Raw genomic sequence first — 27,769 nt, 5'->3', positions numbered from 1 at the left:
TACTAGTGAAACAACATGTTGTCAAATGGGGCATTTTTTTGTTTGCCCCAGTAACGTTGTTGCACAACTAGTATGCAACTCTGCACGAGTAGGCCAAAAGTAGCTCTAGTAGTAGTGCAAAAAAAAAAAAAAAAAAAAAAAAAAAAAAATACAAGACTGCCTAGTCGTTCTACTCATGCCCTGAATTGTCTACTACCTGAAGTTGGATATCAAGGATATTGAATAAACGGCTTTCCATCAAATACACTTCACTCGACACACTCAAACACTTTCAAACCGGCACACGCGGGGGCGGCAGCTCGCAGTCGACTTACTTTCCGATCCCGATCCCCCCCCCCCCCCGTGCATACCGTCCCCTTTTCCGTCCACCGTCTTCACAGGTCACTCTCGCCGTATAAGGCAGTGGAGAAGGACATGTAGTCGAGGGCGCCGGGGACGGCGTCGGGCCCCGAGTAGGGCGCCATCCTGGCGATGCAATACTCGGCTTGGTCGGGTGGTAGCTCCCGCCTCAGCTCGTCGGCAGTGATGAAGTTCTGAGGGCAGCAGAAAGGGGATGGATTAAAGCAGAGAGCCGGAATGCACTATTTATCACTTCCCATCTGTGTTTTTTTTATGAGTCAACTTTGGATTGACATTCCTACCAAATGTTGCATGAGGGAACATTTCCCAAGACGTCACTTTCCAAACTCACCTTATCCGCTGCCAAGATCTTGAAGGAGGCAATGACTTGGTCTGCGGTGTCCGTGTCTGTGGTTTCCCGAGACATGAAGTCAATGAAGGCCTGGAAGGTGACTGTGCCTGTGTTGTTGGGGTCCACGATGCCCATGATGCGGGCGAACTCAGCGTCGCCCTGACGGTGCACAAAAACAAGAGGTTAACCTGGGAGACACTTGAACATGACAAACACACACATGGAGATTTGTGAGAACACAACACGACATGCATGCAATGTTAGCTTTACTGCGCTAGAAAGAGGAAATGACAAGCATAGTGAGAAAAGCAAAACAGGGTGCCTGCAGGTGAATGCCCTCAACAAACAGCTTTGACACATTTACACCTTTCATGTACACACTGACATCAGAGTATGGTTCCCTTAGTCCACAACAACAATTTAAAGCACCAAAAGACAAAAATAATTTTTATCTTTGGTCAGAATAGGACATGACAACTTGAATGTAACGTAATTTCCAAACGCACCCAAAATTGAGGAACAGGGATTCGATGGAACAGGAACTCTATTGTTCTTGGTTGTGAAATATTTTTTTCGAAATAATACAACTTAAAACTCCGGAGTGACTCATACGGCCAAATTAGTACGTGCGGCCATATTCCAATTAGCAAATTAATCTTCGTCATGTAATACTTTTAGTGCTCCCGCTATTGGACCTGCAGACACCCCAAGGAGAGAGGGCTGCTAAAGCCAGCATTGGCATCAGTACCAGGCTGTTTCCTGTAGAAATGAGCAGAGCCCGGTAATCCTCTGCCACCATCTGTCCCGATCGCTTCTGTGGGTGGGGGGAGGCCGGGCAAGGTGGGAAATTTATAGTAGAGACGCGACAGGAATGGTAAGATAGACGTGGAAACAGAGGGGAAGAGGGTCGTGTTTGGGGAAGCGAGGGAAGAGGAAAAAAAGATAAAGCACATAGAGTCAATGTTGAGAGCAACATAAAAACTGGCAGGAGCAACCCAAGACAACACCTGTACAAAGCAACAGAGACCCCTGGTGGACATACAGGGACGCAACAGCTCCAAGCTTGATGACCTGAATCCAGAGGAGCCTTGGAAGCAGGAAAACCAACCAGGCACTGACGCGTCCGATAATATGATCTCTTCGAGCAAGGTTGGCACGTCTATGCTGTCTATACACTCTTAACTTGGTCTCAACTAGTTGTGTTTTGATGAGTCATATTTAATGACAGGTCAAACTAAAACTCATGTCGATTTGACGGCAGTGATGTTTGCTTTCCTGCTTCCACGTGGCCTCACCCCGGACTCTGTCCCCCACCGGAACAGGGGTTCCTACCTGCTTGTTGTTCTCCACGTCGTAGCCCAAACTGATCAAACAGGCCTTGAACTCCTCGGCCATGAGAGCCCCACTGTGATCCTGAGGCAGGCCGATGATAGCCAATGACAAATCACCGAATCGCAACCACGAGGTGGGTGGGTGGGGGAGATGGGCGGGCGATGCGATGGACCATGCGGGAAGGATGATGGCACAAATGGAAGACAGACAAGGATGGTTGTTTAAACAAATGTTCACACAGAATCATGGTGCTGAAATGCATGTTGGGGTATCAGATAATTTTTTCTCAACTCAATATAATTCATGCTAACGTGCTATGAGACAGTCAGACATTGTGGATGAATGACCCCGTGTGAATCATTTACAGTTAAACAGCGACCACTAGTGGTGACTCCATCATTTTGTGGGCTGAATAATCGATTCTAACCATAAAACCTCCAAATGAATTCGGTCTGACACCTTAAAACGTGTGCCAATATTGACAGTAAAACATCCACCGCCCTCACAATTGTACAAGTGACCTTCCTTTTGTAGATTATCTCTAATACTGATTATTTCAATGATGGAAGGTGGTTGTTGACAACACAAATAATGCAGACACATACCGACTGAGGGATTGTACGCCCTGAAAAGTGTCTAAAAATATTAAGTGACGCTATGAGACCCAAGTTTGCATGCCTGACCTTGTCAAAGTGGTTGAAGGAGGCGCGGTACTCGTACAACTCCTCCTGGCTGATGCCCTTGGCGTCACGCGTCAGGATCTGGTTCTCAATCTCGTTGATGGTCCTGGCGATGGTGGTGAGCAGCTGCTCCCAGCCCACGCGGATATGCTGCGGGAGGGTACATGTGTCAAAAAACTTTCTTACAGAGTATCTGAGCGGCACAAGACTGCGTTAGTACCTCCATGGAGTAGGCCGTGTACGCGTTGTCAAAGATGAGGGCTTCCTGGATGAGTTTGTGGACGCCCTCCAGCTGTTCAATGTTGGGCTTGTAGTTCACGATGCTGCTCTCGTACTCCTTCAGGTTGGTCAGCTGGTCCTCTAGAGTGCCAATCATCTCGATGGATATCGTGCCAATTTCCTGTCCGCGCATTTGCATTCATTAAATTACTCTATTCGGCAACTATTCTGCCCGACGAGCTTAACGCGGTACCTCCATCTTGTTTTGTATCCAGGGTCCCACTACGTTGGCTTGCTCGGCAAAGTTACGTCTCAGGTTGTCGTTGGACTGCTGCTTCAGAAGCTCCTCCTGGAGGGCCCGGTCACGCTGAGGCACCAACTTCTCTGCCTGCAGAGAGACAAACGCTCACATTAATAAATGTCTGAGGAACCTCACTCCATTCTACCCAATCTACGGGATGACATCACATCCTGTAGATGTACTCTACCTGGTCCCACTTGCTGTCGATACTCTGTGGCGTGATGGTGGTGTATGGGTTGGTTCCGCTCAGCTTGATGCCATTGTGCTGGGCGATCTTCTGCACCTCGCTGTGGATGGCCTGGATGGCCTCGCGCTCCTTGTTGGCATCGGGCAAGGTAGACTTGAACTGCTCGTGGGCACGGATCAGACTCTGAGGGAGCAGAGAAAAACTTGTATTTGATCATCCGCCGTGTGCTTCTGTCGTCGCTGTCGTGTTCCCGACGCGTACCTGGATCTCTTCAATATTGTGGACGATAAACATGTCCTGCAGGTCTTCCATGGCCCCCTCCATCCAGTTGTTGAAGGGCGCTGCCCGTTTGGCGTACTCCAGATAAAGTTCATCGATGGACTCCAGCAGTTTCTCTGTTTTCTAAAAATAAGAGACGAGTACATGGGAGAGTCCAAGAAGGTCTGAGAATGGATTGTGGTGACCAGATGGTCGGTCTCAAACCTGAAGAGAGTCCCTGCGCCTCTGGGTGAGTTCTCCAAGGCTGTCCCACTGCATGCAGATCTTCTGGCAGCGAGCGTTGACACTGGGAGAATCGTAGTAGTCCAGCTCACTGAAAGACAACATGGGTTAAACACCATTGGGGTCTGCAAAAACCTTCATGAGTCATGTTATTTTATATTTACATTCAACAAACCGGTTCACCATTTATTGGTTCTTCACCTACTTGAGTTCCTGCGCGATGGCAGCGATCTGCTCCACTCGGTCCTGATGGGCAGCCAGGTCACTGTCGAAGGCCTCGTGTTTGCGGAGCAACGCCTTTACCTCGGACAGCGAGGCTGTCTCAAAGTCTCTCTGAGTCAGCATGGCCTCCTTGCCTGAATGTTAACGTACATGTAAATGTTTTGCTTTGGTCACTCTTTGTGGAATAGGAGTCTGTGGATTTACCGTCGGTCCAGGATTCGTGGATGGAGGCCTTCTGGCGGAACTTCTCGGCCAAGTGATCCAATCTCTCCAGACGTCGTATCTCGTTGAGGAGCCACTCCTCGTAGCCCTTCTCGGCACCCTCCAGAGTATGCCATGCTCTGTTGATATCCTGAAGAGCGAATATGCAGGACAGAGATATAATCGTGAAAAATTCCCAGTACTCTACATCAAGGTTTTTCGGCTTTGGAATGTGTGTACTTGTACTTACAGACACCATGTGTCCCTCTGACGGCATGAAGGCAGGTCTGCCACCCAATCTCAGTTTGGTCTGCAGCGTGTTGAAGTTGATCTCAAGCTGACATTTCTCCTGGACCTGTGGAAGCAACATGACCAATTTTTAGAGGGAACTCAACCTGTTATGTAAGTAAAGGAGCGGACTAGTGGAATCCAAAATCATATTTAAAGCACATTAAGGATCTACACAAAGCATTTAAGCATGAAACTGCTGACTATTAGATAACATCAGCAGTAATGTAAAGATTTTGTAATATTTAGTGAAGATTTTAACAATCAGTAAATAAGTAGCTGGTGAAATATACCCCTTAGCAACACATAATACAGCTTTCCAGAAATAAATGTAATTAAAACCCATAACATTTATGATACAGCGAACAGGAAGTTGATTTTTTTTTCATGTCACGTGAACCAATCAAACGAGGTCTTTCAGTGTTTCCCTGCCAACAAAGATGTTTTGTTTACACCACAAAGATTTATATTTGCAGCCTCTCATTGGTTCATTTTACATGAGGGAAGAAATTCTCATCAAAAGTGATCTTATTCTGGTGTATGAATCAAAAACCCGAGAATCTCATTTTCACTTAGTCAAAGCTTTTTGGGCTTTAGCTCAAAACATGGCTGTGCGAAAAATCAGCCTATAGTGTCGGTGGGAAGGAAAAAGGTTGTCCATGCGGTTGAGAAAAGACGGTAGCTATATAATTTTAACAGTTAGCTCCATGTGGAAGTGGATAAAAACCTTTGGTGGTTTGTGGATGCGACGGTAGTCTCGGAAGTCCTCCAGCTTCTGCTGCATCTCAGACATGGTCTTCTCTGGATTTCTGTTCTCCAGCCAGGGAATGGTGCGACGGATCCACTCCAATAGCTGTGGGAAGGGAGGATGGAATCATCAATCGGAATAATGTAGGACAGGCGACTCATGTCTACTTTGTACTCACGTCACTGGCCAGTTTCTCATACTCTTGCATCAAGTGCTCATTCTCCTGGTTGACCGCCAGTACTTTGCAGATGCGGTTGGCTGCGGTCTCGGCCTAGCGGGGAGGACACAAATGTTGGTGTGAGATGTTCTAGCAATACCTTAGACTTGCATTATTGTAGCCAATTTTTTTCCTCCTACAATTATTTAATTATTTTTTTATATTCATGCATTTGTTTGTTCATTTCTTATTAAATTAATTATTGGAAGGACAAAATTAATAGATCTTAATTTTTTAGAATTTAATAACATTTTAATCAACCTAATTTTAATAAATTACCCATAAATGTAATTTTTACTAATTTCTTTATGGAGGTATGTATAATCAATAACCGAAATATATCAGTAAACCAATTTTACACAATAAAATAGAAAATAAAATGTAAAATTGCTTCTGACAATATTTTAGTACAATGTATATTTCAAAATGAATAATTTAAAAATGAAAATTATTTTATTATTATTATAATAAACCTGTGTGTGTATTTTACCTCAACTAAAAATTCCATGGCCCATTTTGAAAACCAAAACATGCTCCAAAGTGTGTTAAAAGTCTACTCTTCAGGTTCAAGTCATTGGCGTGAACACACACGAGCAATGATTGGGTGCGAAATTTCATTGCATAAAAACGACAACAAAAAATCCACACGTGTTTTGAGGGGGGGGGGGGGGGGGGGTGAAAATCAACTGCCATACTAAAAAAACGACAACTCAGCAGCCTCACTTAGATGGTTACAACATGCAGGAAGCTGCTGTTGGTTAGTTTCATGTGCCTCAATCAAAAACTCGGTGTTTAAAAAATAAAACCAACACCATGCGTCTCAAATGGATCCATACATGGAGTACATCGGGTTCAAGCGGTGCTGAAGTCCAGCGGGTCCTACGACATTAACTACTGGACTGCAGGAATACAAAAACAACACATTTGACAAGTAAATTCAATACTGAACTCGAGTCAATCGAATTTTAAGTGTTTTTGAGGTTCTATTAACAAAATTATTTTGATTTGGGGGAGAAAAAAATAACTTACAAACAATAACAAAATGTGGAATTGTGGTTAAACAGCAATTGAAGCAAAGTGGAAAAATGTTGACTTGCATTTCTCAAAGAAATCAACACTTCCCAAAGTCGCACACTAAACTGAAAATCTTCTGTTACAATGCTTTTGCTAGTATAGTACGGCAAATTTGATTTTTGGCATACAGTTACAATATGTACCAAGAGTTTGTGAATTCTAAAAAATATTTTTGGAACGTTCAAAGCAAACCAATAGCAACGCCGTGATGTGACTTTGGGAAGGTGAAGCCCGACTGAACTTTTTTTTTTTTAAGAGAAACAGAGCGCATTTAAAAGCACAGAAGCGTGTTCAGAGAGTTCCCATCAAGAAATCACAGATGATATTTTTGCCCATCCTTTCCACCAAATTGCTATTTAAGGATAGGAAGCAGAGATAAAAAGAGCCACCCCCAAAAATGTGCACGTAAATGATGGGAACTCTCAGTTTTAGGGCGTGTTGGAAGCGCCTACCTTCTGCGCGCCCGAGAAGGCGTGATAGAAGCAGGACACATAGGTCATAATGGCCTTCTCGTCAGGCCTCAGCGTGCCCACGATGTCTGCCCGACAGCCGAAGCGAAGGATGAATGAGAAGAGAGAGGAGAAGAACAAAGAGTGAAGCCCAAGCAACCCAAAAGCAACTTTGGAGGGAACGTGGGGTACGTCTGCAGCTCCACCTAAAAGTGACGCCATCCCCACCGATGGAGCTTCACGGCTCACGTTTGGACACAAACGCAACAATCGACACATCCAGTCACGAAAAACACATACTGGTGAAAGTGCTGTGTCTTACAACCTGAACGCCCAATTCTCCTGAGGCCGCCTCACACCGAGGCAGGGGGGTGATTAAATTAAGAGAACAAAACGTGCCCACAGGATTCCCATCAAAGAACTCTACCGGCATAATTAACTGCCCTAAAATGAAACAAAATCCTCTAATCTTGTTCACTACTGGATCATTCTAATGGGACTCGATATGATTAAATAGGATTACCAGGCTAAATAGACTTCAAAGTCGAGATTAACACTTTATCTCCTTGACAGCAGATTTTTGTTGTTGTTCCAAAGATTCCTTATTCATTATTATTTTAAACTTGTTATTGCACTTTCACCATCTGAGTTCAATTGACTGTATGATGTAGATTGCTGCGTATTTGTGTCCCAACATATCCTTTTGCTGTGCAGGGCCGGAGCGGAGAGAGCTGTGAAAGAGGGCAAGGCCATGCCGAATGGAGTGGAAGGGGGGGGCAGGACGCGTGTTAGTAAAAAGGGGGAGGGGCGTAACAGAGGAGCTGACATGGGGTACCTTCTGAGCTCCAGAGAAGGCATGGTAGAAACTGGACACATAAGTCATTATGGCTTTCTCATCTGGACGAGCAGTGTTCACAATGTCTATTGAGGGGGGAGGTTATGAAGACGTGATTAAACATGGATGCATATGTACGACACGCAGACTCACGCGGACACACAAACACAAAAAGTGATTGACAACAATGCACAGTCAGCAAAATACATATAATGACAAATAATGGATAAACAAAAGCATGCCATCTGTTGATGTTGGTGTCTGAAACACTGCTAGCCTGAAAAAACATAACCCTTTGCTCAAATCCTTACTTTAAAATGCTAATCTTGGCTTGAACACCCAAACTTTGATTTAACACTCTAATGCTCATTTGAAGCTCTATTGTGAAAGCTCAATTGGGCTTAAAAATTTACTTTGAGACCCAAACCCTTGACTAGAATTCTACTTTGAAAAAAAACCCACTAACTCTGTTTTGAAACCTTAACCCAGACTTGAAGCACAAAATTTAAAAACCTAAATTGACAACCTAGTCCAAAAACTGCAACCTGTCTTAATCTACTGACATAAATCCCCAAAGAAGACTTGAAAACCAATATTTGAAACACTAACCCTGGCTTGAGACCCTACTTTAAAAACATAAACACATCTTCTGTATCAAAACAATTGACTTACACATATATTTTTTCAATAAGAAGTCAGTAAAGAATACTAATAATAAACATAAATTTGCATAGGAATTCTAAATACAAGCAACTAACGGACACATAGTTGGACATAAATGAGGTCTACCTTCGGCATCCAACATTTTGGGGATGTCCAAGTACTTCTCGGCCACCTCAAAGGCATTGTTCAGGTTGGTCACAGCGTCATCCTGCGTGAGCAATTACAGACGGCAAAAAAAAGTTTGCAATCAGACTTCAATACAATATTAAGTACTAGTTAGTCTACACTAGCCATGCCTCTACTTTGGTAGAGAAGATGATTCACAATGAGCGCCGGTCACCTTTCTGAGCTTGTCGTAGTCGATGAGTTCCGGTCTGTGTCTGTGGATCAGAGCGTTGAAGGCGAGGCCGTCCTTCCAGCTGCCGGAGTGCAAAAACACCAGTTACACCAGAACCACGATGTAACAAACTAATATGATGATAGCAAATATGTACTGCAGTGCAAACATTTCCACCAGGGGGAGCGCTTGCTACAGATTTTAATAGGAAAAAAAAGAATGTGGCATCAAGAAGAAAAAACACACACCAGCTGTTATTGTGTTGCAGCACCACAGCAGCTCAGTTTATTTTGCAGTGTGTGTGTGTGTGTGTGTGTGTGTGTGTGTGTGTTGTGTTACCTAATGTGGAAGTTCTGCACATTGACATTCTTGTAGGGAGCGGTCTTCCTCTGGCACCACAACAGAAGACCCTCCTTAGCCGATGTCTCTGTGAGGATAAGACGAAGAAACGCACGATGGTGCACGGGCAGACATTTTGTCTTGAAATTAAACACCAGGAAGTCCTTTAGCTCAATTAGTGAATTTAAAAAAAATGATATGTGAATAATAAATAGCTTCCATAGTGAAAATAATTTAAAAAGACCTTCAACAGAGATGTCCTGGATGGCAAAGCGGAGGATGATGGTCCAGATCATTCCCAGGGTCATCTTGGCATTTCCGTCCACGATTTCTGCAGGCCAAAAAATCCCCCCCACAAAGTCACATATTTGCTGATGAACTCAATGTGGAATGCAGTGGATGGATTTTAAAGGTCACAAGACGGCAGCAAAGACAACTATGTGTTCAAAAAAAATCACTACAACAATTACTATCTAATCAGCGTTTATCAATGCTGCAAGTATGCCCAAACCACAACATCAATAGAAATCTAGAAAAGGTAAAGAATGCGTGAAGGTGTGACACACATTTCTAGTACTTCATGTCATCGAACGCACGCAAGTACGGCAGCTAGGCATGTGGTCGGGCCGGAATACCACACATAGCTTAAATAAGTACACAAAATGGCACGCGTACTTTGAGGCTAACTCATCAATTCCACTGCACAGGAGTATGTGACGCATTGGTGAAGCAGCATGTGGCTCATCAAGGTCATTTTTGGACGCCCCGCTCCAAATAAACTATTGGGAAAAGTGTACGTGTCTACTGACCCTCTGCGCCAATGGAGACCAGTTTGACTCCCTTGCTGGCGATGAAGTCCAGAGCTTTGTTGACATTGTTGATCTTGTGAACCCTCATTTTGCCTCGCTCGGGCTTGGGTAACCGTTCACCTAAAGCACATGCCAGACAAAAATGTATATAAATATGCAAATGCAGAGTACATATGTAATACTGGATGAAAGTCTTTTTTTTGGTGCTAGTGTTTGGATTCCAGAGTTGTTAGACTGAAAGATTAAAAAAAATGTGTCATGCTGTGAGTCAGAGAAAAATACATTCAGTGGTTTGATACCTAGGAAACATTTGAGACCCTATCGGTGCTTTTAAACTATTTTGAAATCGGAATACAGTTTCGTAGCCCAAATTCGAATGGAATGACATCAAATCAGGCGTTACCCGAGATGACCTCCAGTAGCAGCATGAGTTTGAGTCCATCCCTGAAGTCCTCCTCGATGTTTTCAATCTGTGTGCCGGCTTTGCGGAGGTGGGAATTGCACCACGCCGTGAACGTCTAGATGAGGACACACAACAACGTACACAGTTCATGAATGAAACGGTTTGCAGCTGTCTACTAGCGCAGATGAACAATAACAATCCTCAGAAGAAGGTGTCTTGGATAGATGGAAAATCGGGATATGACCTCAAGAAAGTTGGGGGGACAAAAATGTGCTCTGGCCATCACTTTCATCCAACTTGAAATGATTTGCACATGTGCATCTCAACAGGAAAACGATTCATTAGTGATATTTCACAGGATGGCGGCCATTTTGAAAGTGGGACAGACATGTCTAATTTATATACTTAGTTTGCAATTCGAAAACAAAAATATCACTTCATTTGAAAACTAATTTAACAGACATTTTAGTTTGTTTTTTAACTAGCTCCAAATATTGAATGAATTTGCCTTTGTGCATGTGTTTATTTGTACTTCATTGATGCTTTGATGTAAGAGAAAACAAACAACAGGGGGGCTAAAAAGCTTTTGAGTAGACAGGAAGTCAGCTCAGGAACCGCTCTGTTGTGACAGGAAGTGGATGTTGGAAGCCATAAAATGGTGGCTGACAAACACGTATTGTTTAGCTTCACATAAACATTTTTTTGGGGACATGCTCATCTTGAAAACGAGTAAAGTTATGTTTTCATCATTACTTTCTCGCCGCAACTTGCATAAATAATCACAATTCATCTTGCTCTAGATTCTTATTGAAACCCTAACTTGAAAGGCAATTCCAGTGTGGAAACGCTGTTTCAAACCCAAATCCAGCCTTGAAGCCCTAATCTTGAAACCCTCTCATCTTGGAATCCAGCTGAGATCTAATGTTTTTGTCATCATTATCCACCTCAAGGTTGCTTGTGAAAATTGTCTTCAATCCAGCCTGCTTTTGGAGCACATTCCCACACTCATGTCACATTAATCCCGACAGGGACTCTGACTAAACATCTGTGATACTTGTAATGAATTCCATAACACAATGCAGCGACAAATCATAAACAGACGTGTGGGGAAAAAAAGATCATGGCCTCGCTCTGGAATTCGACATTCTTTGCTTCTGGACTGCAGGCATTCCCTGGAAAAATGTGCTTTTGTCATTTTTTATTATCATTACTTTTTTAAATCTAAATACACAATACAGTATACACTATTTCAAAACCCTATTTCCGGTGGGGACATAAGACCACAAACCTCTTAACCAATGTGTGAGAAAAATACCATTTTAAATATGGACAAAATAACACATGCAAAATATATGCTTCTAAAATATTTCATTTTTCAATACTTCTCAATGCATCGGTAAAATATACAGCCTTCAACAACACAGGGTTTAAACAACTCCAAAAAATACCCTAACCCTAAAAACACCCCAAAAACACGTGCCTTGAAAGACTTATCTTTAAAATGTGACATTTTGGCCCTTAATCGTGCATCCAATTACCCCCACTTTGCTGCTGAGTTACAAAACATTATAATTGTGTGCTTCTGGTGGTCCCGCCCCCCGTTCAGCATCACACCGCAGCGGACGGCACAAAGCGTGCATTGAGGCAGGCGGATAATGGCACCCTTCAGCTCCCCGCCCAATAAACGAGTGGGTGGGTGGTGCTGGTGCTGGAGAATTGGGGATACATTTCACCTAAACAAACAGACAAATTGGGGGATAGGAGCGGGACAACAATGTCCCCCTTCTGGTGCATGCATGGCTCAATGCAGCAGGAAGTGGTGCAGCAAAGGCAGGAAGTTGCCGCTTAGACAAGAATTTGAGCGTCGCTATTGAGATGCTTGTCAACACACAAAGTACTACACATTAATTTAAAATCTTTCAAAAATAAGAACGAATCTACCCCGATGCTCATTTATCTACTCATGTTGCAACCTTGTTAGCATACCAACCAGTGGCATGTTAGCATTTGATCCAATTTCATTATTGTACCTGCCAACAGGGTAAAATGTACCAATCTGATTTTAGTAGTTCTACTAGAAGGCAAGAAGTGTGCTTGCATTCAGGCACGATAAGGAGTGGCACCACTTGTGTACGGTGCTTAATTTGCTTGAATGCGCAACTTGAGAGCTGTTAAACCTGCCCAGGCGGCCTATCGGCTCGCATCATTTTTTTTTTGAAGGATCACCTTCTAGTCATGAGTGTGATGTTTTTTCTGATCATAAAAAAACAAATGCGTGAAAGAATCTTGTTGCTATGGCAACTTATTGCTAAGAAAGCGTGACGTGTTGTGCTTACGACCAGAAAAATGACTGGTCATTGCGGATGGCTAAAGCATTATTAGCATGTGACCCGCGTGAACATGTCAAGATAATTTAAATGGCTGCCGTTTAACCGAGAGTAGCTGCACGACTAGCACGGACCTAACATCCATCGTCGGAGTTTCGCTCCTCTACCGGGCGTCATTTTATTCAGAAGGCGTCTGGAAGTGTTTAAGTTGTCCAACATGTCTTCTCCTATGTAGATTTAACCACCCTGTCCTGCATGCTTCACTGGTGAAGGGTGGAGGGCTCTGGCAATTGAAGCCGTCTGCTGAAGACCGCAAACATCTTTCAACTGAACCTTTTTTCCGAGCGGGCCCACAAGTTGAAGGTAAAAGCTGAAGTAGGTTATTTATCATTTACGAGAGGATACTAAAACAAATGGAATACAATACAGCTAGATAATGTTACAACCGCTCGCCGGTGCATCATGTGTATACAAAATCCGACATGCATGTTCATAATATGACTAGGAGCCATGCTACGAAACACAAAAGGTAGCTGTTTTGGTTTCAAGGTGTTGTCGTTGGGCCATTTTCAGGGGTCGTAGCTAAACGAATAACGTTCACGTGATCACCAAAATAGAACGTGATACAGTATTTCACTTGATATTCACGTTTTAGCATTCACAAATTCAGACAAAAATAACCATCTACCAGTGAGGTCAGTGTTTAAAATCTTTCTCATGATGTTAGTCCACCATAATTGTAGAACAAGCGATGACACGCCTCTCATGAAATTACATCAGCGTGATGCCTAGTGTTGAATCGTGTCACACCCTGACAACCTGTCACTGCAGCGTGTACTCTCGCACAAGTTATAGAAAGGCTTTAAGGGCCTTGGACAGGCAGCGACGTGCCGACACCACAAATGAGGCTACAGAGGTGGAGCGAAGCCAAGATGACAAACACGAGCTATGAACAGCTTGTTAGTCTCAGACAGATACATCGTGGTTGTCAATTATTTGAAATAGCAGAAAGAGGAACTGGCGATCAAAAACGGAAGTTGGAACACGACAACAGTTCTAATAAAAGGCTCTTTGAAGCAAAGTGCCATGAGGCTTGTAAAAATTGAGACTGTACAGGACCAGAAAGGACCCTGGAGGACTAATATGGCCAACTGGGCCAGACTGGCTCTGTGAATAGAGTTCAGTAATTGACTGGTCTGGTCTGACACAAGCACTCCTACACCCTTTTTCTGACAAGGCCAATTAAAGAACAACTTTGTACTGTCTCACTTCAACATCACATGACACAGTTGTTGCATTTCAGTAATGTCTAAATATTAAACCTATTCACCGCCATGCTTTAAATTTTCACAATTTAGTATTGAACAAAATCTGATCTTACTCTTGAAAAGACTGGAAGCTGCCCAAATGACCCAAATAGGGCCGCTGCGTCAACCACAATGGCACTTCTCGTTTTTTTGTGGGTCTACTCATGATAGACATGAAAAATCTTTATGACAGGAAGTGTCGCCCCTTAAAACCAAAATGGCCGCCTTTGTGAGCATTCAGTTATGGCTTCTGGTGACTTTATCTACCCATAATAGACTTATCTAACTTTCAAAATTCATATTCCTAAGTGAAACTGGATTAGATGTTTAATAACTCCCCACCCCCCCAAAAAAATCGAATCAGTTGAATCAATAGCTGTGTGTTTTGTGAAAAGTCAGCAAAGGCCCAAGAACAAAATGGCCTCAATTGACATTCCTTGGTGTTCTGCTCATACGGTACTGCTGTAAGTGGATACGCAGCCACAGCTACTGTAGAGCGACAGCAGGAACTGGACACCATCCACACAACTTCACCCTCATCATACACCCCCCCTCACCCCCAGGACATAGGGAGAGCTGGGGTGAGGTCTACTAGTACATTTGACAAGTGAAAGGCTTAAATGAAAGAAGCAGCCCGTGGCTACTAGTCTGAACAGTTCCTTGGAGGTCAGCGCTTGACAGTGAAAACGCCTTAAACACACACAAACGTTTACACAAACACACACAAGAACAAATGTGCAGAAGACAAAACAGAACTCTGCTGCAGAGGTTTCTCGGGTCTCATTATCCTCTCAAGTCTGGACAGGTTATCATTAACATATGTGCACTAACACACAGACAAACATGCACACACAGACACACAAAGTTAGGTCCACCTTCTTGCTTTATGTGCTGATATGTTGTTAGGGGGTAAAAAAAACACACCCAAAACATATGGTTGAGATCTGACTTTGTGGAGTTGACTTATTAGCATTTCAAGAGTCATCAAACTGAGCCGCCATCCTCTGGATGCACGCAATGACGTAAACTCGTTATGGCAATTTAGCGTCATACATCTGTCTAATATATGTGGTTTACTAAATGTGGGAGCAACTGGACTAAATCTAGTAGTTTGTCTTTTAAGAACCAACTGAACCAGAAAATGGCAGCTTTAAACTCAAATGGCAGACTTCCTGCCGCTTTTTCGGCATGGCATCTTGAGACTTTTTTGTGGGTCTACTCTATTCTATGATTGTCATGCCTGCTAAATTTCATGTTGACAAGTGGAACCTGCTGCCAGCCTGGATTTCAGACCAAAAACATTTGGAGGCACTACAATGTTGCCATACCGTGACTTGCAACCTGACTTATTTTGGCGAATGCCCAACTTCCTGGACCAGAACTTGAGTGTGGCCTTTAGTAAGACTTTGACTAATCGATATTTTTTTCCCCTAAAAAAATTACAAGAGCTAAACTAAAGACATTCAGAAGACTGCATAGCTATTTGGCAACTTAAGCCGCTTATGTGACGGTGGCATGTGGGAGTCCCCCACATGGGCACAGCAGCCATCTTAATCCTGTCCGTGCCTGTGCAAGATGATCCTCCTGTCCCAAAAGTCACTACCAACCACTCATCCAAATCTAGAGGCTGATTTTGCTCATGTACTGACCGCCATTTTTCCAGATAACTTAAAACTGCAAGACAGGAAATTAGTGTGGCGGTGGGGGCAAGAGGGACTTTTCATACTAAAATGTCAAGCTGTGCGGGTATTTGTTCATTTATTTATGTCGCTTCCTGTCTTTGTTGCGAGGTCAGACGGCACCGACCGAAACATTTGCATGTCGAGCCCTTTTGCTCCTTCAAAATTTACACTACACTAAATTTTTGCAGTTAAACTGTTGCCATATTTTTGCTCGCTGTGTACACGGTCCCTGACCCAAGACATGTCGACATACTGCTGCAATACTCATTGCATCACCAAACGTTTGTTCAGGTTGAGACGTTGCACAACTGTATTTTGAAAGCATAAACGCTCCACACTCTTGTTGAAATGCATCCAGTTGACATTTTCAGGTTATTGTGTGTAAAAGCTTAGAGAGGATGGAAAATAGAAGGACGAATTTCCAAACTAAGTCTTGGAGAGATGGCTCAAAAAACAATAAAAACTGTTTTGAACAAAAATGGCTGACTTTGCGTCTTTTGCCAACATGGCTTGTTGAAATATGTTTGTGGGTTTACTCATGAAAGACTGCTGCCAATTTCCAAATGTAGGTTGGTATCCTTGCAGTTGAGTAGATGAAACACATTCCGGGCCATTTTAGGGAAGTACTGTAAATTGAGTCTTATAACGCTGGTTTAATGAATTACACATTAGCAATTTTGCAAATACGCAACACATCAGAGCAATTTGATTGGATACTCAAATTTGATTCATAGCTCTACTGACATTTGTAATAACATTTTTGTCTGAAAGGCTAACAGGAAGGAAGTAATCTCACTGTTCAGCTGCTTTTTTTTATGGACTATGAAGTGTTGGCGCGCGTAACAGGATGAAATCACAGAAGAATAATCAGTAAGCAGTCCACTTTGTCTGTTTCTCTCATATCACACCATCGCTTGGGTTTCTCTCCCCTCTGGCCAATCAGCAGCCAAGCTAATCCACACTTCCTGTCTTGAGCCGCGCTACAGGAAGCCGACCGAGCGTGGGTGGAGGGAGGACGTCCACGTTCATTGTCCAGGAATGTGCGCAAAAGCATTCAGCGGAATGGGAAGTTAAATATTAACCCACCCCGAGCGCGTCCGGTGAACCACCTGAGGACTAAAGGCCATCCGATCGTTTTCTTCGGGACTTGAATAGAAAGACCGAGTTCGTTTAAGCAGCGGTTGCCAGTTGCCAACAGCTTCAGACTTGTTAGCTCATGATGATGTCAGTTATTTCCTGTCGGGCAGATGGTGCCATTTGTTCAGAAGATTACAGCACCAAAATCACAGCAGCACAATTTGAATGAAAAACGTTGTGAGGTGGGCCGGCCAGGCCGGTAGGAGGCACTTTTGAGTCATTTTAATGAGGAACTATTGTAAAAACCACAAGTTTAGTCAAGCTCTACCTAGTTACTGACTGACTCGCAAGTAAATCATTTCATAACACAGATGGACCTTGAGAAAGTGAAGTCAAAGCTTCTCGAACGGCTAGAGAATTTTTGTTAAACTAAAACACAGCGGCTTTTTCTTTGACTTCCTGTCAATTTAGCTATTTAATGAAATGTGACTTTAAAGTGTTGTTTTATTGCTGAAAATGCAACAAAATGGCTGAAACGCCTTTGCCATTTGTATTTTATAGCCATCATTACTATTAAACACCCACTTGTGAAAGGGAGTGTGTGTTCCTGTCAGAAGCATTACTTTCCCACAGTTGCAATCGGGGAGCTCGGCCGGCCTGCCTGCCTGCCGGGGAGCTGCCAGCGCAAAGTGTCAGCTGTTTATTTTGGCCTTTTTATTCTAAAAACGACAATGGAATGTTTTCCGTGAGCATGGTGTTGATTAGCTCACGCGAAAATGGCCACACTGAAACTGAGCAGCAGTGTTTCAAAGAAATAAAATAACGGGGAAATTCTCATGGGGAAGTTAGGCTGGGAAATATTAGAAATATTCAAAATTGGAAACTTTCCATGGGAGCATAACAGGAAATAGAAATTTAGGGTAATTGAAAGGCAATGCATCATGATGGTTTTGTCATCAAGGAAAATATTGTCGATGCAATCGGTGTATTTTGAGTCTACTGCCCCAGTGACCTTAAAAGTACAAATTTCGCAAAACATTTTTACCACTGTAAAAGAAAGTTAGCAATGTAAGCCACTGAATTAAAAACCGCTAGCAGTGATTGAGTTAAACCAAATTCCTGGTTTGTCCCCATGGAAAAATTCCAACTTTAACAATTCCCTTAATTTTGCTACAGATATGCAAGCCAACCAAGCGGATCAAGTTGACATGTGAAACCAGTTTGTGGAAGTTGTTGTTCCGAAAAGGAGAAGTAATCAAGCGGCGTATCAAAGGATGTTTTTAAAACTTTGCCGTCACAGCACACTGCCTGTGGCTCATTTTATTGACACGGGAGTGGCCTTGTCCTCCTTAATTCCACAAACATGAGCAGCTGTAAATACGCTACATTTGTTGCAACTGCAAACATCAAAAAATCGAGGGAAGGCAACTTTGATCGGGACTTTTGGAAACGATCGATGTTCCTAATCCATCGTCGTAGCTCATGCTAATTAGCATTTATGTTGCGGCGTTATAAGCCTTCAAGCAACAGACGGTGCAGCAACACTCTCAAACGTGCACACACAACCCCCCCAGTCCTACATTTTGACTCTTAACTCTTCCAAAAAAGGTTCTTTAAAACTTAATCTGTACAATTACATAATAAATACACATAATGGCGGCAGATGAATTACTTGTATTATTAGTATTTGAGGAGGGGGGTTAAACATTCACAGAGTGTGCATGACTGACGGCCTGAGTATGCACTTGAAGTATGAGAAGGACACTTTAAAGATGTGTCACGGCTAGAATGCACCGCCCAATGCCAGAGCGCCAAATAGAGGCTAAAACACATAAAAGCACAGCAAGGGTGTGAAAATGCAGCTTGGCGGGAGTTTCAGGCCGACCCGGTCTCTTCCTGTCCCGCCTCCTTCTCCTTGTCTCCACCCGCCTGACCAGCTATTACCTTATAAGGCAACACACCCAAGCGCTTGTCACCGTGACGACAGTGATGTAACCGAGCAGCAACCTCCCGTCGACACGCCTCGATCAAGGTGACAACCCCCCTGCCTCCCTCGATTGTCCAGCTTTGTGGTGTGTAACACTACATGGCATGCACACATTGACACACACACATGATATTGAACAGACAGGAAGTGACAAAGCAAGTTAAATCTAAACTAAGACTTCCTGGGAGTGTCCTTAAATGGCCCCCTGTTTAGTAGTTTTACGGAAAGACAGCATGAGTCAAAGCAAATAAAGCGGCGTTCTGCTGACGTTACATCTGAGTGACTGAGAAAATATGTCAAGAATGCAGCCAGGAAGAACAGAAGGAAGGGAGTCCTTGTAAAAAGTCCAGCAATGGTCCGGAGTTTCCGCTTGTTGATGACCCATACAAAAAAAGACACACACACACACTGAGTCCAGCTCGGTCACACATTCCAGAGAACACACACATGCACACACACACACGTCCCTCTTTATGGCTTGATCATTCTCTGGTCTAATGCCGGAGCGACGGGGAAAAAAAAAGTGGATGCCAATGCAAATCACCATGCAAAAAAAAAAAAAAGAATGTCGAGCGCTGACTGCGCAGAGTGGATCAAGATTTTTTTTTTTACTTGAAAAATACTGAAAAGCATAGCATGCTCTGTCAAGAATCAATAAAGTAACTTCTTTACAGTGTCTGGCTTCTATGCACAGATGTTTCATGCAAAGGGGAAAATATGACAATGCCCATGTTTGGAAGTTGATATCAATCATGATTGTGGTGATTTAAGGTCTGACTGACTGCAAGCCGGAGAGAAGACTTTGGGAGTTGCTTCGTGTCAGTTTACTGCAGAAGTGCAAGAAAGGAAGGAAGTCGCTGTGGCTTTTGTGGCTTTCTGCTTATTGCCGTTTCAAACATAGTCACCACACGTGCCAAGAGTGAGACGAAGCAATCGACAAACCAACAAGATGGAAAGAACGATACCTGAACACCCTCAAAAGTGTCCCTGACGTTACAATCAGGAAGTTTAAAGGCGGGAATCTGATGTTTCTCAAGGGCCGGCGTGTTTGCTTTGGTGGAAAGTTGGCTTCCTTGTTTGGTCTTGATGTGGGTCGGTAAAGCCGTCCGCCGTGGGCCGCGAGCCGCCCATCCCGTCTGATCCAATCAAAGCTGGCCCGTGGGGCGGATTATTCAGTCGACAAAGACTCCTGTGTCAGCCTCCGTTTGACTCTCTGCGTTGTCATTTCTAGCTTTAGCGCTACTCTAGGCTACGTTTGCGTTACTGGAGGCCACTCGGTTAAAGTAAAGGATTTGCTCTGCTTTGTCTCACTTTGATAGTCTATTTCGGTCTCCTCGCATCAATACAAGTGCTAAAAATGTTTATTTTTAAGAAGATGCAGCTGCCTGCTTACTACGCTAAGTTTTTTTTCCCCAGAGGGCTGGTTAACAAACGGTCCACGACCTGGTCATTGTGTGGAGCTGCAACTAAAAATAAGATGCCGTATTATCAGGTTGCTTAGCAACAGCAACCCAAGCAGTTGAGAGCTGAAGCGTACAATTGATGCCGCAATAGAATGCATTAAGGATGATAACATTAGTGTTGAGAAAAGTTAGGCTTTGTTTTCAATTATGATTAAATGTTTTGCATTTCTCCACCATTGCCTTTTACGCAGAACGGCATCAGCTATCATGGGTGGTGTGAAAAGGGATCATGATTTTCAGTGCTTGTTGATTTTTGTCGAGTTGCAAAAACATTCCTGTGGTCTTTCCGTCTATGGCGACTATCAAGAATGGTCTCGTCCAAAATTTTTGTAGCTTTAGGCTCATCTAACTGACGTCATTTGTCGTGTACTTTAGAAAATGGTGGTGGTAGGGCGTGATGATATTTGCACACAAGTTGGATATTACAGGGACACAAGAACTGGACATGTTAAAAGATTTGTCAAAACCCCGTCACACACGCACCAAAAAAAAAAAAAAAAAAAATTGCAACTACAGCAGATAACGAAAATGCAAAGGCAGCACTGCCAACAACTGATGCGAGTCTGTCAACAATCCCATCCAACTCAGACAAATGGAAGAAAATAACCCAGGCTGTGGGAGGTTTTTATAGCCAAGGTTTTTCACCATATTCTGCAGGGCACAACGCCAAGGCTGAGGACATCTGAGTCGCAATAGAAGAGCTTGTCACAAAAAAAAAAAGAAACGATAAAACTTGTTCTGTCATACCATGGTCACATTTAAAATGGGAAGTTTGTACGTGACTGTTGGCATTGATAAATTGCGGCCTACCGTGATAAAAATGCATTGTTAGTCACATCATCTTCCTATTTTTTGGTACACGGTTTCACACGGAACAATCCAAAAAGAATGACAGCTTTTCTAGATGGTGTGAAAGGGGCTCGAGGTGTTCGTGAGGAAGCTGTTGCTGGCATCTGTTTCACGTGAGCATTTCTCAGCTGTCGACTGCGCTTTTTGCCGTATTACTGTTTAAAATAGTCACTCTGAGATTTTCTTTTAATTTTGAGATGTGGTGGGAATTTCAACAGAAAAACCCAGACCATTACATAAATTTTCTACACTCTTGTTACAAAGAGTTTTCTGCGAGAATTTTTTCTCTCGAAAATTCTGGAATTGAACGCTGATTTTACATGGAATGATCCAGACATCGACTGACTCACCTTCTCCACTCAGACTAACGCAAAGAGGGGGTGTAAAATTGGACTCATTTTAAAAAGGGATTGTGTGTTGGAAGCCGCCATGATGGAGGGGCCCGGGGGTGGGGGTCGCGTGCGTGAATCTGGGACACGAGGATCACTGCATTAAAACAACAGACGGGTTTAGGCTTGACCCATACCAGTTATGTTGTTTTCCACCGGCAGACATCTTGTGGTTTCATGCGACTCTCTTGGCTGTCGACTACGTGCTTGAAAAAGATCATGTTTGGACATTTGGGCCTTTTGAGGAGTGGAACTATTTCAACTTAACCCTACAATAATATCGGCGAAGACATGGGAATAGTTTAGATTCCAAACGTAATTATTTTCTAGCGGCGACAGCTAATTAAATAACTACTGCACGCGCCGCGTCTCCAGTAATTACGATTCAGGATCGACTTGACACTTCCTGAACTAGTATCAGCGCAGAATCCTCCAGGCTCGAGTATTTTCAAGCTGGAGTAAGCAGGGAGCAGGTTTTTTTTTCCAAAACCCTGATTAACTGTAGCGGAAATTGGGATGAGTGAACGCAGTGTGACAAACACACGTTGAACACGAATACACAAGTCGATCCTCAGTCACATCAGGATATAATCCGGTCATCTGATCTGGGATATAATCTCTGTGAGGAAGGTGGGGGTTTTGTGGATTGGACAGATGCCGCGTGGAGCATGCGGAGAGCATCGTGGCGGAGCTCTGAAACGGTGTTTCCAAAAATATAACGCGAGAGAGAAAGGCATCCGTACCAACTGGAAGGCCATGGCGACGAGATGATGCTGAGAGATAGAAGACAGAAAGAAAAGGCTTGGCAAGCATCGGCTGCCTGTATGCTTTTTCCCAGACATGTTAGGTTCTCTCCAAACTTGAATTTGACATCTTGTTTGGGTCACTTAATAAAAATACTTTGTCGACGTATGCCGACCACTTCTGCAAAGCAACAAAAGCCCAACTCTCTGTATGTCTATTGGAAGGGGGGGGGGAAAAAAACAGGCCACACCGCCCCCTTCCCAGCAAATAGCCCCCCACCCACCGGCCGAGCAGTCTAGAATGAGCCACCAAAGGAATGTTGCAGCCCCCCCACAAAAACCCCTCGGGCTGCCTGAGCTTCATCACGCCGTTCAATGGCTGCACCGAGGTGAAAAGACTGAGAGGGAGGGGTGGGAGTACGGCGGGCGGTTGGGGGGCCTGCATTCCTCACCGCTCTGTCCTCTGGCTGGCCGTCTGCTGGATGGGGATTGTGGATGGCGGTCAGCTGAAATTGGGGGTTGAGGTGGGGAGGGGGTATGGAGGGTTTACCCACAGCTGACCTGAAATCAGCTGGCTGGGTAAAAGAGGGGGTGGCGGATCAGGGATGGCCACACTAACGGACAAAGATCAGACTGCAATGAAATGTCGGGATTGCAGAGAAGATCCTTGGGATTTAAAGGCAACCTATTTGGGTAGTAAGCAAATCAAATACAATATAAAAGTAAAAAAAAAAAGATGCATACAGTGCAGTCAAATGCTATTAGAGCAAGGTGTCGGAAAAACACTTGCAGCCAATTTGCGTCTTCATTGTTTTTTACCTTATGTCAACAAGCGTGACAAGAAGCCAAGAGATAAGATTCGAGACCAGAATACAAAGTGGAACAACTGCATTAAACCCACCTTTTGTTTGACACAGTGTAAACGCACTTCAAACAAGATTACACGGCACCAAAAACAGCCCGATGACCAAGAATGACACCCAAGGTCCTGTCAGGTCACAATCACATGACATCCCGTTTACGCAAGGCTGAGATATTTGCCAGGTTGATTACAACTACGACCAACGCATCTGCTAATCGCTTTGTTGTACAAAGGTCAAAGAGTGCCGGGATGCATAGAAGCTAAATAATACCTCATGAGAATTTAAACGGCTGAACTATGTGAAGACCAATCTGTCGGGAATCAAGACAAAAACAAATTCAAATGGTTTTAATTTTTAACCAACATTTTTTACTTAAATTTTATCTCTCTAGAGGCATTAGTGAGATTTTAGACAATAGCTTTTGAATTAACAGACAAGTTAACATCAGAAACACAGTAAGCTAGCAATTATGCTGTCTTAAACAGCATATTTGAGTAAACCTGCCTTGTAGAAATGTGATCATAGGAAAGGCAACTGTGTCAGGTCGCCGCCACCAAAATATTCAACGTCGTTTATGTCTATTTAACTGCCTTGACAGGCTATATTGTGTACTCGCTTGGCTGCTAGCCGCTGATGCTACTAGCCGCTAATGCTGGAGTCGCTGCTAAACGCTGTCAAAAGCGCCGCATGATACAATGTCAGCGTAATTTTTTTATTTTTTTTTAATCCCTAATGTTGGCAACAATGACATAGAAGGGAAGAGAACAACATTATAAAAACAACTTTATAGATTGACTAATAGCTCAATTTTCCCATCGTAAGGTTTGGGAAATTGAGTCAAATGCCAGTCTTAGCCAGTCCTGCCTGCTTTCAGGCAACTGCAACAAGAGCCCATGCCTATCTTGGCAGCACCACAGGAAAAAGATGTCTTGGTAGCAGCTTGGAAACACTTGAGAGTATAATTCAACATTAAGACGATTAAAATGATGGCGGGTGCCCCACCCTACAATCCCGCCAGACAACCACAGACTGAAACGACTATTAACGCACATACGCAAGCACACAACGCAAGTGTGACTATCTGGACCTCACGTCATTCTCTTCATGACTACATTCCAATCTTATCCTTCATCTTGTCTTTTCAGAAAATTAGACAAACACCCGGAAGGGGACATCAGCACTCATACTTATCAGTCATGGTACAGCAGAGGAGAAAAATATGTTATAAAAATGTTTTCATCATATAAAAAGAAACAAAGTTTGAATCAAAACATACAAAACAAAGTGTGTTTGTTTACAGATTTTAGATGGCTACGGCACAGGTTCTTTTACTACAACATTCCATGTGGCTACCAAGTTGGAACTCCATTAAAAATTTGAATACAGCTTTACTTTCCTAATGCCATTTTTTTTTTAACTGCTTCTTGGTGTTTGCTCTACCACCCCCGCGCCATTTTCACACCCCCTTGAGTCCTTCTGGAAATATGTGGAGGCTAACTGTCACCAGGAAACTCGGCGTGTTGCAGACAGTGGCGTCAAGGGCGCAGCGAGGCGTGTTCCGACATGCGACGGATAAGATTGGATTTCAATGATACGCACATCCGGCCCACATGTGGAACGGGGTGTTGTAAACTCGACTAAAATGCAAATAAGTGACAACTCCGTAGAGGAAAATAATTAAACAATAGCGGGTGATTGCACACATTTATGTTTTGATAATTGCTTGAACAATTAAAAGTCTTCTTTGAAGACTAAATTGTCTAAAGATTTTTGTTGCTCAATATGTGCCTTGTGATTGGCCAAACTCAAACCTTTGAGCTCTCACTGTTGTATGCATGCTGAAGAGTGTATGGAGATGTTTAGCATTTCATTTCAGGTTTGACGAGAGATTCAGCAAAAACTACGTGTGTGTGTGTGTGTGTGTGTGTGTGTGTGTGTGTGTGTGTGTGTGTGTGTGTGTGTGTGTGTGTGTATATATTTACAGTTATATTTCCTGCTGCCCTCCCTTAGCATGCCACTAGCTCTGCTGTTTACAACCCGCTATATAGCGGTTGGGGAATTATTAATTATTTCCCAAGAACTTTATCAAAATAAGGTGTGAACCGCACACCCTTTTTTTTTTTCGCTTGCGCAACGACTGGCACGACAAGCGAGGCCACGCCACAGGAATGTACCCGTGCTCGTCCCCCGTTGCCACCGCCAAGACCTGCGTCGGTTGGGCCGAGGGAAGTCCGTCAGGTGGCCCATGCGCTGTCCGTTCTTGTCAATCAATCACTTCACTGAGCACTCGTGTTTGCGCAGGGAGTCAATCATTGCTCAGTGCAGACTTTGCCCCCAGGAAATTTGACGTATAAAAGACACGCGGGATGACCTAAAAAAAAACCTGTGACTGTTGAACATGTTGTCATGCCACTCGCTGGCACATATGTCAGTCATCTGACCAGTGACTGACAAACACACAACCATTCCACACCGTTAAGCAATAGTTCCTCATTATTCTCTCAACACGCACCCCGCTGAGTCCTGGAAACTGTCGCACTCACTCTTTTCCATTCATTACATGCACTGCCAAGCCAACATGCTACTTTTGATATTTTCTAAGTTTTGAGGACTTCCTGCAAAGTTTCACACTGTGCTATTATCTAATGATACAACAGCAATGAAAGACCAGCCAGAAGAGCAAAAGTGTGAATTAAAACGTACAATGACCAGCACAAATGTTATTTAAAACTAAATATTCAATTGTAAACTACACTGGTCCCTGAATATTTGTCACATGATGCAATTTACAGAGTTGTTGAAGATAAATGACATTGTTTTAGAGCAATTTAGTTATTAGATTAATTCATTTGAATGATTTTCAGTAGAGTTCGTTGCATGGTAGGCCGATTAACCATTCCAAATTGTCTGTAGATGTGATTGTGTGAATGTTTGTTCGTCTAAACGTGTTCTGCATTTGACTGGCGATGAGTTCAGGGTGTATCCCGCCTACGGCCCAAAGACTGCTGGGCAAGGCTCCAGCATGCCCGCAACCCTCCTAATGAGGAGGAGCATTTTGGAAGATGAATGAATGAAAAATCCTATGACGTTCACCACTGTGATTACCGAAACTCAGAACTCCCACACACTATGAACGTCACACCACGCAGTTGTCAAAATCTGGTAAAGGGCAAAAGTTTTAAAACTACTTTGGGGAAAAAGATGCTATCTTCACTTGCGAAATGTTATACCTTTACAAAAGTATTTTATTTTAGTTAATTATGTAATTTACTACTAGAGCGGGGGTTGTTGTCACTCCTATAATTATTGTGTTGCGTTCAGTGACATCTAGAACGTGGAAAAAAAACCTCGTAAAATTCGCCGTGATTTATTTCAGAAAATGAAAGGCAGTATCTCATCAACTACGCGAGTGGGTAACAGTGGACTAATTCGTCTATTTACACACCAAAAACCGCATTAGGTAGCGTTTGTATGACATTTCACCAGTGCAGAACACCTCAAAACTCCCACACACGATCAAAGGCGTTCGCAATTATCAAACAAAATCTGGTCAAATTTGACCACTAAAACTTTCTCCAAACTATTGGACAAAATCCTCCTTCAGCTGTCATCGGGATTTGCTCCCGAACCAAACGAGGCGACAAAAACGGACCAAAAGCGCTGAGGAAGCGGTGGCAGAAAAACCCGAACGAGTTTCGGCGATCGGAGCGTTCAACTAAAGGCGCACACGGATCAAGTTTGACTTTTTCCGGACAATGTGGCGCCTTATTTCCGTTCGGGTGGGCGGCTTCGGGGGCTGTAAAATGTATTAAATAAAGTGGCAGCAACACGACGAGAAACAAGAGCAAATCAAATTTTAATCAAATGGGCCGGGAGGCACTTGAGGGGGGTGAAACTGACCGAACCCCGGGAGCCATAATGGAGAAAGTGGGCCAACCGAGGCCTGCATTCGCTCCCTGACCTCCAGTCCCTCCCCTGCCATTTTCGTCCTCATTCCCAGCCTCCAGCTTCACTCCCTCCCTACCACCCGCCCGCCACACGAGCTTGACTTCTCCTTACCTTCCTCTGCTGTTTCTCCCATGCCGGGTCCAGGAGCAAGTCCCGGTCCCAGTCGTTTTCCTGCTCCATGTATGTCTGCGGCCCGCCCGTTGAGTATTGGTTATTAGCGGCGTGATAATCGACCATGTCGATGACACACACAAAAAATAGTCAAATGGCCAGGGGAAAAAATGCCCAAACGAACCAAAATCGAACTAGAGGCCGGGTTAGGGACGGAAGCACGACGCAGGAAGGAGTCCTTCTCTCGCCGCTCTCGGCCGTCACCGTGCAGGGGTCTCTTTTTTTTTCCTCTCTCTCTTTTTTTAGGCTGGAGTATCCGGTGTTCGCAGGCGGGGAGGGTGCTCGCAGAGAGAAGAAAAGCTTTCCCTGAGCGTGGTGCGAGGGTTATGGGCGGAACCCGGCCGCTCCTAACAGCAAGACACTTCCGGCGTCCACCTTCACAATAAATCCAACTGCCTAAAATACATGCACACATACATGTACTTAACAAACAGCATATTTTATTTTATCATATATTTTTTCAATTG

At 43.7% G+C, this 27,769-nt stretch overlaps 1 protein-coding gene across 4 annotated transcripts; it reads right to left on the bottom strand.

The window, feature by feature from the left end:
• Positions 1 to 117: 117 nt before the first annotated feature.
• Positions 118 to 27,603, bottom strand: actn4 (actinin, alpha 4). 4 transcript variants are annotated; one of them, XM_049724942.2, is made up of 23 exons: positions 27,243 to 27,602; positions 10,497 to 10,611; positions 10,094 to 10,213; positions 9,529 to 9,615; positions 9,285 to 9,372; positions 8,949 to 9,027; positions 8,735 to 8,816; positions 7,946 to 8,031; positions 5,549 to 5,641; positions 5,350 to 5,475; positions 4,585 to 4,689; positions 4,338 to 4,485; positions 4,117 to 4,267; positions 3,894 to 4,002; positions 3,672 to 3,812; positions 3,411 to 3,593; positions 3,176 to 3,310; positions 2,924 to 3,103; positions 2,707 to 2,853; positions 2,024 to 2,104; positions 1,440 to 1,505; positions 692 to 850; positions 118 to 533 (listed from the first exon to the last, which is right to left on the bottom strand). In XM_049724942.2, the coding sequence occupies exons 1-23, from the start codon at positions 27,366 to 27,368 to the stop codon at positions 375 to 377; spliced, it is 2,766 nt and encodes a 921-aa protein (XP_049580899.1). In that variant the 5' UTR covers positions 27,369 to 27,602; the 3' UTR covers positions 118 to 374. The 4 variants fall into 4 exon arrangements, with proteins under 4 accessions (XP_049580899.1, XP_049580898.1, XP_049580896.1 ...); XM_049724941.2 differs by lacking the exons at positions 2,024 to 2,104; positions 7,946 to 8,031 and adding an exon at positions 7,114 to 7,199 and having other exon boundaries at positions 27,243 to 27,603; XM_049724939.2 differs by lacking the exons at positions 1,440 to 1,505; positions 7,946 to 8,031 and adding an exon at positions 7,114 to 7,199.
• Between the last annotated feature and the right edge of the window lie 166 nt (positions 27,604 to 27,769).

This window comes from Syngnathus scovelli, chromosome 7 (assembly GCF_024217435.2).
Source record: "Syngnathus scovelli strain Florida chromosome 7, RoL_Ssco_1.2, whole genome shotgun sequence".
In the NCBI taxonomy this organism is placed as follows: domain Eukaryota; kingdom Metazoa; phylum Chordata; class Actinopteri; order Syngnathiformes; family Syngnathidae; genus Syngnathus; species Syngnathus scovelli.
The sequence above is the reverse complement of the archived record's forward strand: the minus strand, read 5'-3'. Positions and strand labels throughout refer to the sequence as shown.

Excerpts from the sequence above, each read along its gene's own strand:
- actn4 (XM_049724942.2), bottom strand. The coding sequence starts at position 27,368 with ATGGTCGATTATCACGCCGCTAATAACCAATACTCAACGGGCGGGCCG. Across the intron at positions 4,690-5,349 it reads GCATCCACAAACCACCAAAG|GTCCAGGAGAAATGTCAGCT; the intron begins GTTTTTATCCAC and ends TTGCTTCCACAG. Across the intron at positions 534-691 it reads AGATCTTGGCAGCGGATAAG|AACTTCATCACTGCCGACGA; the intron begins GTGAGTTTGGAA and ends TGCTGCCCTCAG.